The sequence below is a fragment of the Centruroides sculpturatus genome, unplaced genomic scaffold, assembly GCF_000671375.1.
Source record: "Centruroides sculpturatus isolate CEXI.00-Female unplaced genomic scaffold, Cexi_2.0 scaffold925, whole genome shotgun sequence".
NCBI lineage: Eukaryota > Metazoa > Arthropoda > Arachnida > Scorpiones > Buthidae > Centruroides > Centruroides sculpturatus.
Window position 1 is genome coordinate 187,499 of NW_019385069.1, and position 15,193 is coordinate 202,691.

Genomic DNA, 15,193 nt, shown 5'->3' on the forward strand with positions numbered 1-15,193 from the left:
GGAGGAACAAAATCGTGGCCCGCATATACACATATACATTAACATGAAAAACCTCCGAAGGTTTTTCATGTCTCGACGTTTCAAAGTTTCCCGAGTCCAAAAATATAAAAATCTTGGAGGATGATTTTTTGATCGATCGCCATACTCTCTTTCTCTCTCTGTTATATATAACAGCCGGAAAAGTAAAAACCTGAAAGTCAATAATTAACGAAAATTAATTACAAATCAAGTAAAATGTATTTAAGATTAGGCTACATATATTTTGTTAAATTACGGATTCCATTTCCAGTTTTCTAAATTAATTATCACGATGTTTCCATTAAATTATAACATAATTGATAGGAAATAACGTGGAGATATTAAGTATTAAATAAGGGATTAAGTTCAAATATTATTAAAGATAAATACCAAAGAGGAAAGTGCGAATTTCGTAATTAAAACTCGTAGTTACCGTCTTCTTCGGGGATTAGACGGCATGTTTATTCCGTTTTCGTTCATCTTTTTTCTCTCTCTTTTCCTGTGAGGATACATCGAAAGATTTTTTGACATACACGTTCAAGTAATTTCTGTTTATAAACCTAGAACTTTACTAATATTAGAGATAAACAACAAAATGATGGAAAAAAAACTGATAGAACAGACTATTACAAAATAGTATAAACATTGTTGTAAAACATTTATAGTGTTGAAGGTTGAAAGAGCCATCAACAAGAGCGGGTCTCCGGAGATCATCTTTTCACGAACGAATTATATTACAACACTTCAATTGTCAACTTCTTTTCTAAAAGGGACAGCTGTTAAACTGCACGCCTTGGGGCATTAAGGCTAATCTTCAATCAATATCGAAAATTCAATTCGATATACAAAATACAGAGGACAATTTGTTCAGGGTAAATAAATATTAAGACAATTATATCAGTGTGTAAACATGAAATGTAAACATTTTGAAAAAAATAAACGTTTATTGACAATTAACTCAATAGTCTTGTAGGTAATCACCATCAATATCAATCACATTTCGCCACTTTTGGTGCAAACTTTCAATCTCGCAAGCATAGAATGACAAGAGTTTTTCTTTGAAGTCAGTCTAGGACACTATTCCCTGTGGTACTGTACTATATAGTACTCGAGTAAAACCCTATTGCAAACAGCTTTCATTCACAGTATTTCAATATTATAGTATTTAGCATCTGTATGAAAGTTTCAATTATAGTATATTGCAAAGAATTATATGTTTACTTTTATAATCCTTATTAAACTTTTAGCAGGAATCGGTACTGATTTTTCATAATCACACCTAGGTGACCATTCTGATGTTCTTACACACATATAAGAATACAATCAAGGAGTATATTGTATAACTTGAGATGACAAACAACAATGTTAATTTAGAAAGATAATTAATTGTAAGTCTTACTCAAACTTGTCTATTTTCATTTATTTTTCTTTTGGTTATACTCAATTACTTTAACGAAAGATCCGGAGATTTCCTCCAAGCAAATTTCTCTGTAAATCGATGCTATTGTAATTTTATTAATAAAGTAAGTCAAGTAAAGAATAGTCATATTCCTCTCGAGGCATCTTTAATTTACACACAACAATAAGATCTTGACTAGAAATTATTAACATTTCTGTAGAAGATAATGACAACCATTCGTATCAATGTCAAAAACACACGGTGCATGCTTTTCCCGAAGAGAAAAATTGATTAAGAATAGGAATAAGTCTTGAGGTAACTTCTTCATTTGGAATATTATATTTATGGAAAGGTAGATTTTAAAGATTTTACGCTCATTAATCAGTTACTTAATAACATTATAAACTCGTTAAATAATTGAAGAAGAAAGACGTTGGTGACCTTAAATTATAAATAATGATATTTTTAAAACAAATCAATTTAATGTACTTATAATCTAGTAATTCGTAAGAAAAAAAAACGAGATTTAACTTGTTAAAAGCGAACAAAAAAGTTACAGAAGTAGAAAACAAGAACAAGATTTAAATATCAAGCTTAAGTTTTGATTACTTTTCGGAAAAAAACTTCATAAGTTTAATTGCATTCTTAATTGAAATATCACGTTTATCGTTTTTTTTTCTTTCAAATTTTAGAAAGGTCAAGTCATTCTCAAACGATAAATTCGTTTCTCATAATGTAAGCGACATTTAAAACTTCTTCAAAGCACATCGTTTCCATGTACAGAATTATCAAAGAGTTGTCCTCCATTTTAATCTAAATTTCCTTATTCTTAAAAGATACGATCAAAATAAACGTTGAATAGACGAAAATTGCATTTCCTTTAATACAAATTGAGTATCATACATTCGGGACGAATAGATAAACATGTTAATTTTAACAGAAACATCCCCGAATGTCAATGATTCATATTTAAAAGATAGTCCATTCATATTAATGTTTCTCTTTATAATTTATTTTAAGCTTTTTATAATCAATTTTTGAAATATATACTGTACACATAAGCTCGTGTTTTATCAATCTTCCATCACATTTCATTCGAATCGATGGAAAATTACACGTAACATCGAGTTTAATAACGTATTTAATTTAAAATAGCAACTTTAATTAACTAATTTTAAAGCTTATAAACAAAGGAATTTTTATACAGAATACTTTATTTAAATTAATAAAAGAAATATATAACGGTTGAAGTAGAGAAAAGATGCCGCAGTCCTTAATGAGTATTGTGATAAATCACCCTTTTCTAATGGGAAAAATAAGATCTAAGAACTACATTACCGCTTTTAACAGTTACTCGAGTGATTCTTCACTTCAGTCAAACTTAACTTTTCTCATCAGGATTTCCTACAGTCGAGAAAATTATATTTTCTTTTTATTAAGAAAAAAAATCGACTAAACTGTGTAATAAAACAAAAGGATTTTAAAAGAAATATTATAAATTTCTTTGATAAATGAAAAATTTGAATTATGTTCCGAATAATGAATTTATTTATTTTAATTTTTTTTATTTTNTAAATTCATATTTTTATTGAGATTAATTCGCGGGAGAGGATGACAATCGGCACGAGCCTTAAACGGATCCTTAACATAGACGTATCGGTTTTGACGTAACGGATGTAGTAAATAAGTAGAAAATCTTATCGCATGTGATGTATCGAATGGTTTTATTTATTTAAATTAGCGAAAGATAAGCGAGATAAACCGGAAATTGTAAGGTTTCGGCGTGATGTAAAGCTGTCAACGTCTTACCTTGGCTTCGGTATTAGCGAGATCGCACGTATCTGTCCCCATTCCATTAACGTAGGTTTGAGTTTCGGTGTCTTCGGATTTCGAATTGGATGACGAGTTTTCATTCGATTCCGAAGCGATGCTTTGTTCGACGACACCGTTAACGATACGAGCCGCCATGTTAAAAACCGGACGATAGGACCGCACTCGAGCAAACCGGCCAATCACCGATACGATCACGTGGTTCTACGGAGTAAAATGGCGGAATCTTTAACCTTCTTTATTTTTACTTTTTTCATTGGTTAAATATTCGTTATTATCGTGTAATAGACCAATTAAACTCTTCCTCTTTTATTTCTTCCAATATACGGGTCATCGCGCCGGTTTATAAAAAACAAAATGGCGGATTTTTATAACTTAAAAAATTTTAACGTTAAATTAAACCTTTCGGACGAAATTATTAATTGTATTCTAATGTTTAATGCGATTTTTTTTCATCCGTTAATAATATAAAACACGCTTTAATTTTTTTTAAAAATTCATTTTAGTTTATTTAAACAATTTAAGTGGAAAGTTATTATTTTATTTTTTATATTTTTCCTTAATTATTTACGTTTAAATTAGGGGAAAATGTATTAAATTCATTTCTAAATATTTTATTTCATTAATTTTTTATTATTATTAATTTTCTTGATATAAAATGTAAAGAATAAATAATCCTTCAAGATATTTAAAAAAATAAATAAATAAATAATTTTTAAATTTAAATTTTTCTTATTATAATTTTTTAAACTTAAAAATAAATAAATATAAGAATAAAATAAAAATATATTAAACTCTATATACCTTATCACTAGCTGTGTATGCGCCATCTGTTGATGAGAAAGTGTAGTTACGAATTTGTAATTTAATAATCTTAATCATTTTTAATATATAATAAAATACACGAAAATTTATTTTATAAATTATAATTTATATTAAAAAATTAATCATTTTAATTAATTTAATTCCCATTTTTTAACGCTATAAATTAATTAATAATTACTTTATTTCTTATTTATACCTCCCCTTACATCCTACGCTTAATACACCCCTCGTCGACTCGTTATATTTGATTTATTTGTATTATTTTCTGGTTTTTGTTATTCTTTCGGTGCATTTTAAGTTCACAAAAAGATTAGAAATGACACGCAGTTTTACGCCCGTAAAAACTATAAAGGGTCTTCACAGTAAAGTTATGTGTTTTACTGGAAAGCAAACATTCGTTAATACAAAGAGAAGAACAAAGCAAATTTTCCTACTCAAATTACATTGAAATGCAATTATAAATGTATAAAATTTCAAATAAAGAAATAAATTTAATTGATAAAATCATAGTTTACCGCATTTAATGTACGCTTATTACGTTATTTATGAAGTATTTTCACTTAAGATAACGTTAGACAATCGATGGCAAAACTGTTAAATGTTCTTAAATTATCCTTTAGGTGATGTTTTCTAAGAAGATATCTCTAAAGTCGACAGCTCAATTTTATTTTCCTTGTTTTATTTCAGGCGATCAAAGACCAATCAACTTCCCTCCTTCCTTTAGAATAATTCTGAATGGTGTTATAACCGCTTGGATTGGCTAGAACATACATAAACATAAATTTCTTCCTAGTTCCATTTGGTTTAGGTCCCACCTTTTTGCTGTTAAATCTTTTAAGAAAGATAGGAAGAATAGAAAACACTTCGGTAATATTGCTTGTGTGGATATAGAAGGACGGGCTGACGTTACAAAAAAAAAAAAAACATTTCGTTTGAAATAATTAGACTATATTACAAATGTCCAAAATACGTATATGATAATTATAACCGCTGATAAATTATTTTCGATGTTAGGCACGTACAGTACAGTCAACTTGAACATGTGATTCTGGTGTGTCTACAGACTGTGCGACTAGTCCATTTGTTATACAGAATTCTAATATTAGGGACTTTCCTAATACATCCAAATCGCAAATACAATTTTCGGGAGGTGGTCCAGCCGTCTCTCGCCATTCAGCTCCATTGTGGGCCCGAACGAACTCATAAAGGACTTGCTAAAAAGAAGGCCCTTTTAGTACACGCGGAGCGAAAAGAATTTTTTAAAAATGAACCTATTGATGAACTTAATAGGAAGTGTTCGAGAAAGAATTGGGAATTTCGAATTTAATTAAATAAAATACTAGATTAATTTTAACGCGTAGGGTGGTCCAGAATTCAATTAACCGAGATATATATTGTACTTTAAAAATTAATAAATAATCTTAAACGTAGAACAAAGGTGTTCTAAGCGATATATATCTACAGTGTAAGATTACACTGTATTTATTTTGAATCGTTTCGTTAAATTAATTGCTTTCAAGCTCGAGAGATGGCGCTAAAGGCGTTCGAATGTAACAAATTTTACTATTCGTCAAAATTTAAATTACGTTAACATTTTGTATTAAATACAGATAAATCGCCATTTTTTTACGAATTTAAAATGGAAAAAGTTTTTTTAACATTTAATTATAAAATAAAAATTTTAAGAATAAATTTCCCTCGAATCTTATTAATACTTATAAGCAAAATAGGACGTTATATTTAAATCATTTAATATATTAAATTTAAAACATTCTTGTAATATCAGGTATACAAAATTAAATACATGCAGTTTACTCTTCAATAATTTGATAATACAACTTTCGGTGTTTAATTTCCTGTCGAAATGGCCCAACAGATTAAGTCGTAACCTTTTGGACAGAATAGATAATCTCTTGTATAAAATTTATTTTGTAAGGATTCCATTGATTTCAATATTTAATCTCCCTCTTCAATGAAAAAGTATCGATTGGATCTATTCTATGGTCTGTCTATCGATTATTCTAATGCCAACAAAGAATAAAATTGCGATAACACCGGGACACTATGCCGCATTCTTAGGAAAGAACTAGAAATACCAAGAAAATAAAATTCAATTTCGGAAATAAAATGAAGAAAAAAATACAATATCTGGAAATAGATTACACCCCGTATACGCTGTCCAAAAGTGTGTTTTGTGTGTTTACCTGTTGCCGATACAAGACGATAATTTACTACTTTATAATGGTTAACTGACTTTTGACCATCGTGAATATCGTTGGATTTGGACACGAAGTTTTCTTTTTATAGAATATTGCCTTTGATTTAGAGTCCGTGAATCCAAAATATTAACTAAACAGAAACATTTTTGTATGTTGGACATTTGTGCATTTTGTCGAAAATTTATGAAACTTTGCAGGGAGGTCTGTTAATTAGGAGGATTGATTCTGTTAAAGTTTGGTAATTAATTAAAGGTCGAGGGGTGGAGAGATAAAGGGGGGTCGAGTGTCGTATCTCGAGTAGGACGAGGAAAATAGTTGAACGTTCGGATAAGGATGGGGAAATTTATAACTACTTTTTGATATAGAGAAGCCATTATTCTCTCCTTCCACTTGCATTATACTGTATTAATTATAAATACACAATTAATTATTTTGGGAGGAAATTGACCTCTATTTATGTGTTTCTAATGTTATGTAGTTGCAAGTAAATTTTTTACGCTATGTTAACAGAGAAAACCTTCGATTCTCCTTAATGTATACATGGATATTAACCCCTTTTAAAAACAGCTATGTTTCAGCTTCGTTTATGCATTAGGATCGTTATTGCATGTAATTTCTCATACAAATGACCCGATCTGACGCACTTTTTCTTAAGTGAATACAAATTAAAACGATAAAAATACTTCATTAATTGGCGTGAAGCATAATCTGGTGTTTTTAATTACGTTAAAATGTTGAAAAATGCCAACGTTAAACGTTTAATTAACAACGTTTATTTCGGTTGATAAGACTAGAAAATCTGGGTAATAAATCAAAGCGACGATAGATTAATTATATGAACTGTCTCGTTACACCCTCAAGTTTATTTGATAATCGCTCAACTGGTGACATTCTTATTGTTAAGTGGTTGCATCTATTGGTAAAATTTTAAAATTTCTATTTAAATTAAGGTATACGAGTGCAAACTTCTAATGAACTCACGCTTTTACTACAGATTATTTCAATAGTTAAAATTGCAGACCTATAAATTCTCACCGTCGTCCGTCTGTCCGTCCTTCCTTCCTTAATCTAGAGAACGGAGTTAGACAGTGGAAAGTTTATATTACAACCTCCCATGCTTCCCGGGAAGATTTTCTTCGGAAAACTCCACGTTGGATAGATGCGAACCCACGACTATCACTGTTTAGTGGGGAGGTGGAGAGAGTGAATCTCTAATATATTGTTAAAATAGGGGGTGGAAATCAATTGTCCATGGACATTTATTTAATTGTATAATAAATAAATAAATATTTAAAACAATTGATTTTTAAATTGAAGCCCAATTATTGAAGTGTTGTACAAAGGAATCGAGATTTAAACACGTATCAATAGAGAAGATGAAAGAATCATAAACGTAATCAAATTTCTATCGAATATAATTTAGTGTCTTTAACATTAAAATTAACGATCGCATATAATTTCATTATTCTGGACGGTTTAACTGTTTAACTGCCCATTATATCTTTTGAACCTATCATTATACTGTATATACATTATACACAGAACTGTATCGATTTTCTATAAAAATGTTAGCTTTCCCTTCATATTTAATAAATCTGCGTAGCTCAAAAGTCAGTTAACCATAGCAAAGACACGTATTATCCCGAATGTTAGCAAAGAAAACAATTCTAAACTCAATGTACTGAACACACAAAACACAGCACGGTTAACGGAGTTTTGGGCCACCATGTATGTAAAATATAAAGTCCTTTCATATATTTATAAATCCACTGTTTTAAGCATTATAATAAGTTCTAATTATACGTTCTACCAGTTACTAAAAGCTATCATTAAACAAATAAAAATAAAAACCAGCAACAAGTTGCTTAACTTTCTCGGCAAAGTTTGGTGGCCCCATCTGTTATCATATTTTATTTAAAAACTTTCTATATTTTTAATTATTATAAAATGTCAAAAAGTTTAATTTTGAAGGTAGGGACGAGTATTATAAAAGATTATAAATGCGAATAACGAATAAATTCGTCATTAAGTGCGACCCGACTCGAGATACACACGACTCCCATTATCTCTCCACCCCTTTAATCTTTAACCACCAAAATTTAATAGCATCAATCTCCCTAATACGCAAACCTCCCTGAAAAATTTCAGAAATTTTTGATAAAAAACACGGGAGTTATTAAGCTTGAAAAAGGGTGAACAAAATCCCCCCACACACTAACACAGAAAAAAAACACCCGAATTTTTTTTCATTTCTCGACGTTTAAACATCTCTCTAGTCCAAAAATATAAAAATCTTGAGGAGGGGTTAGTTTTTTACTTATTTTATTTAACAAATAAATAATTAAAATTAATTACAAATGAATAAAACAAAAGTCATAACAACAACAACGGACCCCCCCTTCTTACGTTAAGCGAAACCACGATATTTCTATAGGATCAGTGATAAGAACTTCTAGAAATATATAATACCGTCGACAAAATACATCATTTTTCACTCGTAACAGTAAGGTTACACCAGAAATAAAGAGGGTGAAGCATTAAAACCGTGCCTAGCACAACCGTAAATGCATTCATAATAGTAGAAAGATATATTTAATATCTGTTAATCAAAACAAAGATATTAACTAAACAGAAACATTTCTAAAGTTTAGGAAATTAAATTTGGCTGTCAAAAGTAGTATTTTCTGAAGCATCAGTTATCACAATTATCTTGGATTTGTTCACTTTCCTTTAATACCCGTCAGACAAGGATAGAATTTGTCTTCAACTTGACAAATCTTAATTTGCTATATGGCAGTTGTATAAAGTCTTGATAGACGTCTTTGAAACCTAAGTCACATATTAACCCTTAACTTCTCTTAATTATTTAACGTTTATGCAACATAAAATCGGTTAATATTAATACATAAATGATTATAAAATTAATATTTAACGTTTCCATAATTTAAATTCCATAATAAAATATATTTAATGTAATTTAATGGGCCTTAATATATAACGTTAAATATACCTTATATTTAAAAAAAAATCTAACAACGAGTTGCATAACTTTCCCGGCGACGGAATATAAAATTGTTTGCGGCTCCATCTGTTACGATATTTTAATTTTAAAGTATTTTTATACAATTAATTACTATATAAAATGGCAAAAAGATTAATTTTGAGGGTAAGGACGGTCAAATCTTAAGAGGGAGAATCAAAATCTAAAAATATAGTTTCGAATTTTGTCGGTAGATGTCGCCAAATTGAGTAATTTTTTTAAATAAATGATTCGTATTAAATTAATTAATTGCATGTAAAAGTTTTTAAATACAATAAAAATAACTCGTAAATATTTATCATATAAAACAACTTTAATAATAATATATAGGCCTGTAACGTAAGCTGCATTGCATCACTAATCAATTATATAATGAAAAATATTCTAAAAATAAATATATAAATTCAATTTATGTAACTATTATTGATTTTTTAAAACATTTACGAATCTCAGTAAACAGAATATATGAATACTTATTTAATTTATTTATTATATAGCTTATTATAAACAATTTTTTCCAAATAATATGCGGTAGATTCTCCCCCCCCGCTTTACGACTAACTTGTTACCTTTATGTATTTATATAGGAACAGAAATTGAGCTTGTGATAAATTAGAATTAAATTTACGACAAATTATGTCGTCGTTTCGGCTTATTAATGTATAATTCAAAGTTTATTTGCAGAAATATAACTTCAATTTATGTCATTGAATCAGCGAGATGAGATGATTTACGAAGCTCGCTTAACGACGGTTTAGTCAATGAATTAGGTCGTAAAGCGGGGATATACGTATTCTAATAATTTAAGGAGAGATTTACAAGTAAAAATTTGTATAATAAATAACCGTATAAAGGAAAATTCGATTAATTATCAGTAAATTTTATATACAAGCTTTTTGCACACACATACACATACATCCACACTACATTCTTCAGCATAAGTGCCGAAATATACGCGAAGAAAATTCATTACCATGTAAATTTTAATAAAGGAATGCTCTCATACCATAAAACTAAACGTAAATTAACATAACAATTAATTATGCTAATGAAATTGTCGACAATACGGAGAAAACACAATAGAAATTGTCGGTTTTCGTACATCTAAGTATTATTATCCAGGCAAATTAGTAAAAATATAAAATGTTAGTAAATTTAATTAATAATTTACGGTTTCAAAATGACAAATAAAGGATAATAATATTATTGTACGAAGTGTTGACGAGGATTACGAGCGAAGATTTCCTTAGTGAATTGTGGTATGGTTACAATTTACAAGTTAGGCGCTTACATCCGTATTAAGGCACTGGTTGCAAATGACAAATCGTTAATCATTATGACAGCGGGACGTGTTGTAATGATTAACTACCCTACCTTATAATAATGTTGTCGAGATGTAAACCATTGTACTTTTATATTCTCCTATTTACCTCTTCACGTAAGACAAGAGAGCAAACTTATGCAGATTTCACTGGAATTACAATTACTATTTACTAATTTTAGTAAACAATATATAAATGACTTTATAATTACAATTTTAAAAAAATATATTTGTATTATTTAAGAGATATATAGATTTTCTAAGTCAATATTTCGGGGTATTTTACTGTGAATAAATTAGATCTTAGACCTCGTTTAAAAATTGTATTCTCTATTTTTAAATAATAAAATTTGACCCAAAGAAGGTGTATTTTATATACGAAAAATACAATAAAATTACCTTTGAAACCCCTCAAACGAGCTCCTCCCCACGATACGGTATGACTAGAAATGACTAACAAAATAACAAAATTATTTTGAAAATACTAAATTAAAATAAGATTTTTTTCTTTTCTTATTTTAATTTATAATAATTCATCGTTATAATTATTCACTCGTGAATCCTAGAAAATTAATATATAGATTATACAGAAAAAAGAAACATCAAATTTTATTATTGGCCGGAATTAAAATGAAAGAAAGTAAATGTAATACAAAAATATTTTTATTTATTTTTTCTATACAAATAAAGAAGAAGAGGAAAAATTTGTATGTGGAATGAGATGAATAGGATGAATTAAAAGATAAATATTTTTATATTTTAATGCATTCTTGACTAAATGAACATTTGTAAGTGTCTTAAAAGAGCTACTTATTGCAAAGTGTGCTTCTTTTGTAATATTAGACGAGTTCTTTCATCGGTATACATAAATGCTTTTAATGAATTCTCCTTAAAAGAATCCTACCCACACAAGTGCAGTAGACAATTCCACATTTTCTCAAAACCCGTTTACAACATTCTTTTTTAAAGGATATACAATAAAGTCGGGATAAAAATAACATTTTCATGTAATAAATTAAACCCTATTCTATCTACTTTATGAAAAATTTCATTTTTTTTTAATACTCAGAATATTCGAAATTTTAATAAGGAATTTTCACACAATCCTCTTTTTTTCTTAATTGAATGAACAACTATATTATTAATTTTATATAAAATGATAGAAATAAAGTTTTTATCGATTTATATTAAATATTCTTATTAATTAACCAGGTAGATTTTTCTTAAGTCTAGAAGAAAAGTAAGAAAGATTGTTGTGACATGTTGTAGCGTACATTAACAAACTGCATCTTCTCTACTATTTCTTTTCAGTGGTGTGACATTATACCTAGACAGATAAAGGGCGATGAGGCATCAAGTGGGATTTCTCGACTTGTCGAACAGTTCCCAAGCCCCGCAGCATAGCCTTTGATCTCATTAAGTAAGAATGCGTGCTACGTCTGACAAGCAAGAGCTTAAACTACATCCCATATCCGTGTAAAGTAATCAAGTATACTAATGTCTAATGTTTTCTTTGAAAAGATTTAAAACCGCTTTACGACTAACTTGTTACCTTTATGTATTTATATAGGAACAGAAATTGAGCTTGTGATAAATTAGAATTAAATTTACGACAAATTATGTCGTCANGCTTTTTATAATGTTATTTGCAAAAATCTTTAATCTATATTTAATACGGATATTGTCGTAAAATTATAAAAAGAATGGCATTTTTCAATTTCTTTTGGGCTTAAATTTGAAAAAATTGTAGACCTATAAATTTCCACTGTCGTCCGTCTGTGTGTCTGTCCTTTAATCTCGAGAACGAAGTTAAATAGATGAACGACACGACTCCATTGCTAACGGGAAAAGTATGATGTACAGTGACAAGACACTACAGTGAAGTGCATATTCTTATTTGTTTTAATTTTTGAGCCGACCAAAAGCTCTTAAGCCATTTTGGCTCCTATTTTATATTAGATCAGATGAGGAAAACCGGGGTTTGTGTAATAATCTTTCTATGGTACTTTCTGAGGATCCTATCATTACATTGTTTAAAACAAAAGTAGCCAATGTTTGAAAGACGTATAACACGAGTATCTTATACAAAACAAACTTTTTGTCTTTTGCAGAGTCAAAAGTGCCATAGTGAAGAGTTTAGGTATTAATTATTTTCGGTGTATGCCTGACAAAATTTGGCCTCATTTGACCCGCTAAATATCCCTCTAGATAACGTTATACAGGAAGGTATTTTAAAATATGTAGCTGTTTTCAATAATTATAACGGGGTTTTGATGAAGTATCGAGAAGTGGACCAAAACAACGTGAATTTATCACTAATTTAATTTACACGATACCAGAAAAACAAGAGAAGTAAAGGGTGGTCTAAAAGTTAGTTAACCGTAATGTACTCCATCAAATTTTTAAACTATTCGAAGAGGAAAAAAATCCTTCAATCATAATATATTTTTTAAACTTTTGAACTTCATAGAGATCGTGTCAAATCACATTCTAAAATTTGATTCGATTGGTTCGACGCTTCGAACTGCAAAACTTCTTCTTCAATTCAGGAAAAGAAAGAGGAGAGAAAAAAAAAGATAACCAATCTAATAATAGATTTAAGGTTAAAAAAAATCGATATTTTTATATATAAAAGACGAAAATATCTCAATTTGTTCCATTAAAATATATCCAAAAAATCCCATCTAATTTAGATATTCATCAATCTTACTTTCCATCGATAGCTGCTGTAAAAATTCATCTAAAAATAAAAAAAATTTGTACCTAAATAGCATAAAATTATGTAAATCACAATTTAAAAATTCTAAAAACGTTATAATAATTAATCCATTATTTAAATTAAGAAATCTGAATAATAATTTAAACCTTTTATTAAAAGTAAACAGTAAAAAATAAATAATAATAAATTATTTTTGTACTTTTTCTAGCATAAAAATTGTACGAATTTAAGGATAATTCGAAGATTTATGGAGTGTTAAATTTATTTTATTTTTTTATTATTAGACACGTCTAAAAAATAAAGTTTTTTTCTTGTTTTTATGTTTTAATATTTAAATAAATTTGATCAAAGTGTAAAATATTCAACGAGATAAAGTTTTTTTTCTTTTATTTGCCTCACTCTCTGATGTTTTTCTTCAGATAACTGTTACATTTTTATAGATTAAATAATATTTTATTTAAATATAAAAAATGTAATTTAAAATCTAAATAAAATTATAATTAAAGGAATTTATTCGATTTAAATTTTTTTTAAATCGAAAGAAATGAGCGATCAAATCCCATACGTTTTTACGTGTTTGCACTTTGTTTTCATTTATAATTAGAAATTTCGATTACATTTTAAATCTTTTTTTACTTTATTTGTATTATATATTTTTCATTTTAATTAGTTTTCTATAAATTATATTTATTTTTTAATACAATAAATAAGTATTTTATCTGTCAAGATACACGCTTAAATTCTTGCTTCGAATTTTATTTAATTTATATTTAAAAAAATTAATAAATCGACTTTAAAATCTAAAAATGTATGTAAAAAACATTAATAAATTTATATTTAGACGAATTTCTTTATAAAAAAAATGGAAAGAAATAAGCAATGAAAACCCCTGTTCAACCTGTACGATGATATCGATTTATAGATAATTATGATCTAGAATTGGCTTCATTCTTCTGATTTATGATGTCAATTTAGTAAAATATGATTCTAGATTACACTAAATTCTCATTCCCATTCATTTTTCTTGCAGATTTTATATAGAAAATTCGAATTTTCTAAGACGTTCGAAGATTGATTTACTGTAAAAATTCTTCTAAAATAATTTATGTTCTTCGATTAGTGTATTTATAATTTCTACTTCTTTTTTTCCCCTTTTCTAGAAGAATTACTCGACAATACGTTACAAATAGTTGAAAAGTGTGCAATGAAATGTGTCTCATTAAACACGAACGGGTCGGTGTAATCACGCGACATTCTGAGAATTGCATCAGTTGTGATTGATGTGGAAAGGAATGTCATTTCATCTCTTTCTGTAACATTACTCTGAAATAAAAGCAATGAACATAATCATTATCTAAAAGTAAAAGATGTAACCAAACAGAAAAAACTCTTAAGAAACTTTTTCAATTCGTTTTCATAATGAAATATTCTTTAAAAAAAACAATGAAATAATTGCGTACAATACTCGTGAAAGGATCTTTTCGCAAATATTAAATAGAATTATGAGTAAATGTTTTCTTAATTTGAGCGCGGAGGTAGTCTACGTTACTGAATAATCACTCGGAATCATACAGATAAAAGTGTATATATTGAAATTTTTGTTATAAATAGTCTATATAAGTGTATATATATATTAAGAACAAGTGGGTGAAATCAGCGGGAAGATGGGCCGTAGTAGGATACTTGGTGGGCGAAGCCACCTTAATTCCTTACATAAAAATAGGAAAATAACACAAGATTAAAAATTTTTACTGTAGAATACATTAAAAAATAAAATGCATATTTTTACATTAGATTCAATCCTTTAATAATAAAGAATCCA

General features: G+C 28.2%; 1 protein-coding gene across 3 annotated transcripts in view; it reads right to left on the reverse strand.

Annotated features, from left to right (window-relative positions):
• Window positions 1-15,193, reverse strand: part of LOC111634189 (RNA binding protein fox-1 homolog 2-like) — a 300,266-nt gene that overhangs the window by 181,776 nt on the left and 103,297 nt on the right. For 2 of the 3 annotated variants that reach the window (XM_023378900.1, XM_023378897.1), the window contains exon 1: window positions 3,227-3,451. The exons of the other annotated variant lie outside the window; for it this stretch is intronic. In XM_023378900.1, the coding sequence (XP_023234668.1) occupies window positions 3,227-3,385 (159 nt within the window). In that variant the 5' untranslated portion in view covers window positions 3,386-3,451. Of the gene's footprint in view, window positions 1-3,226; window positions 3,452-15,193 lie in introns of those variants that run through there. 3 annotated transcript variants of the gene reach the window in all.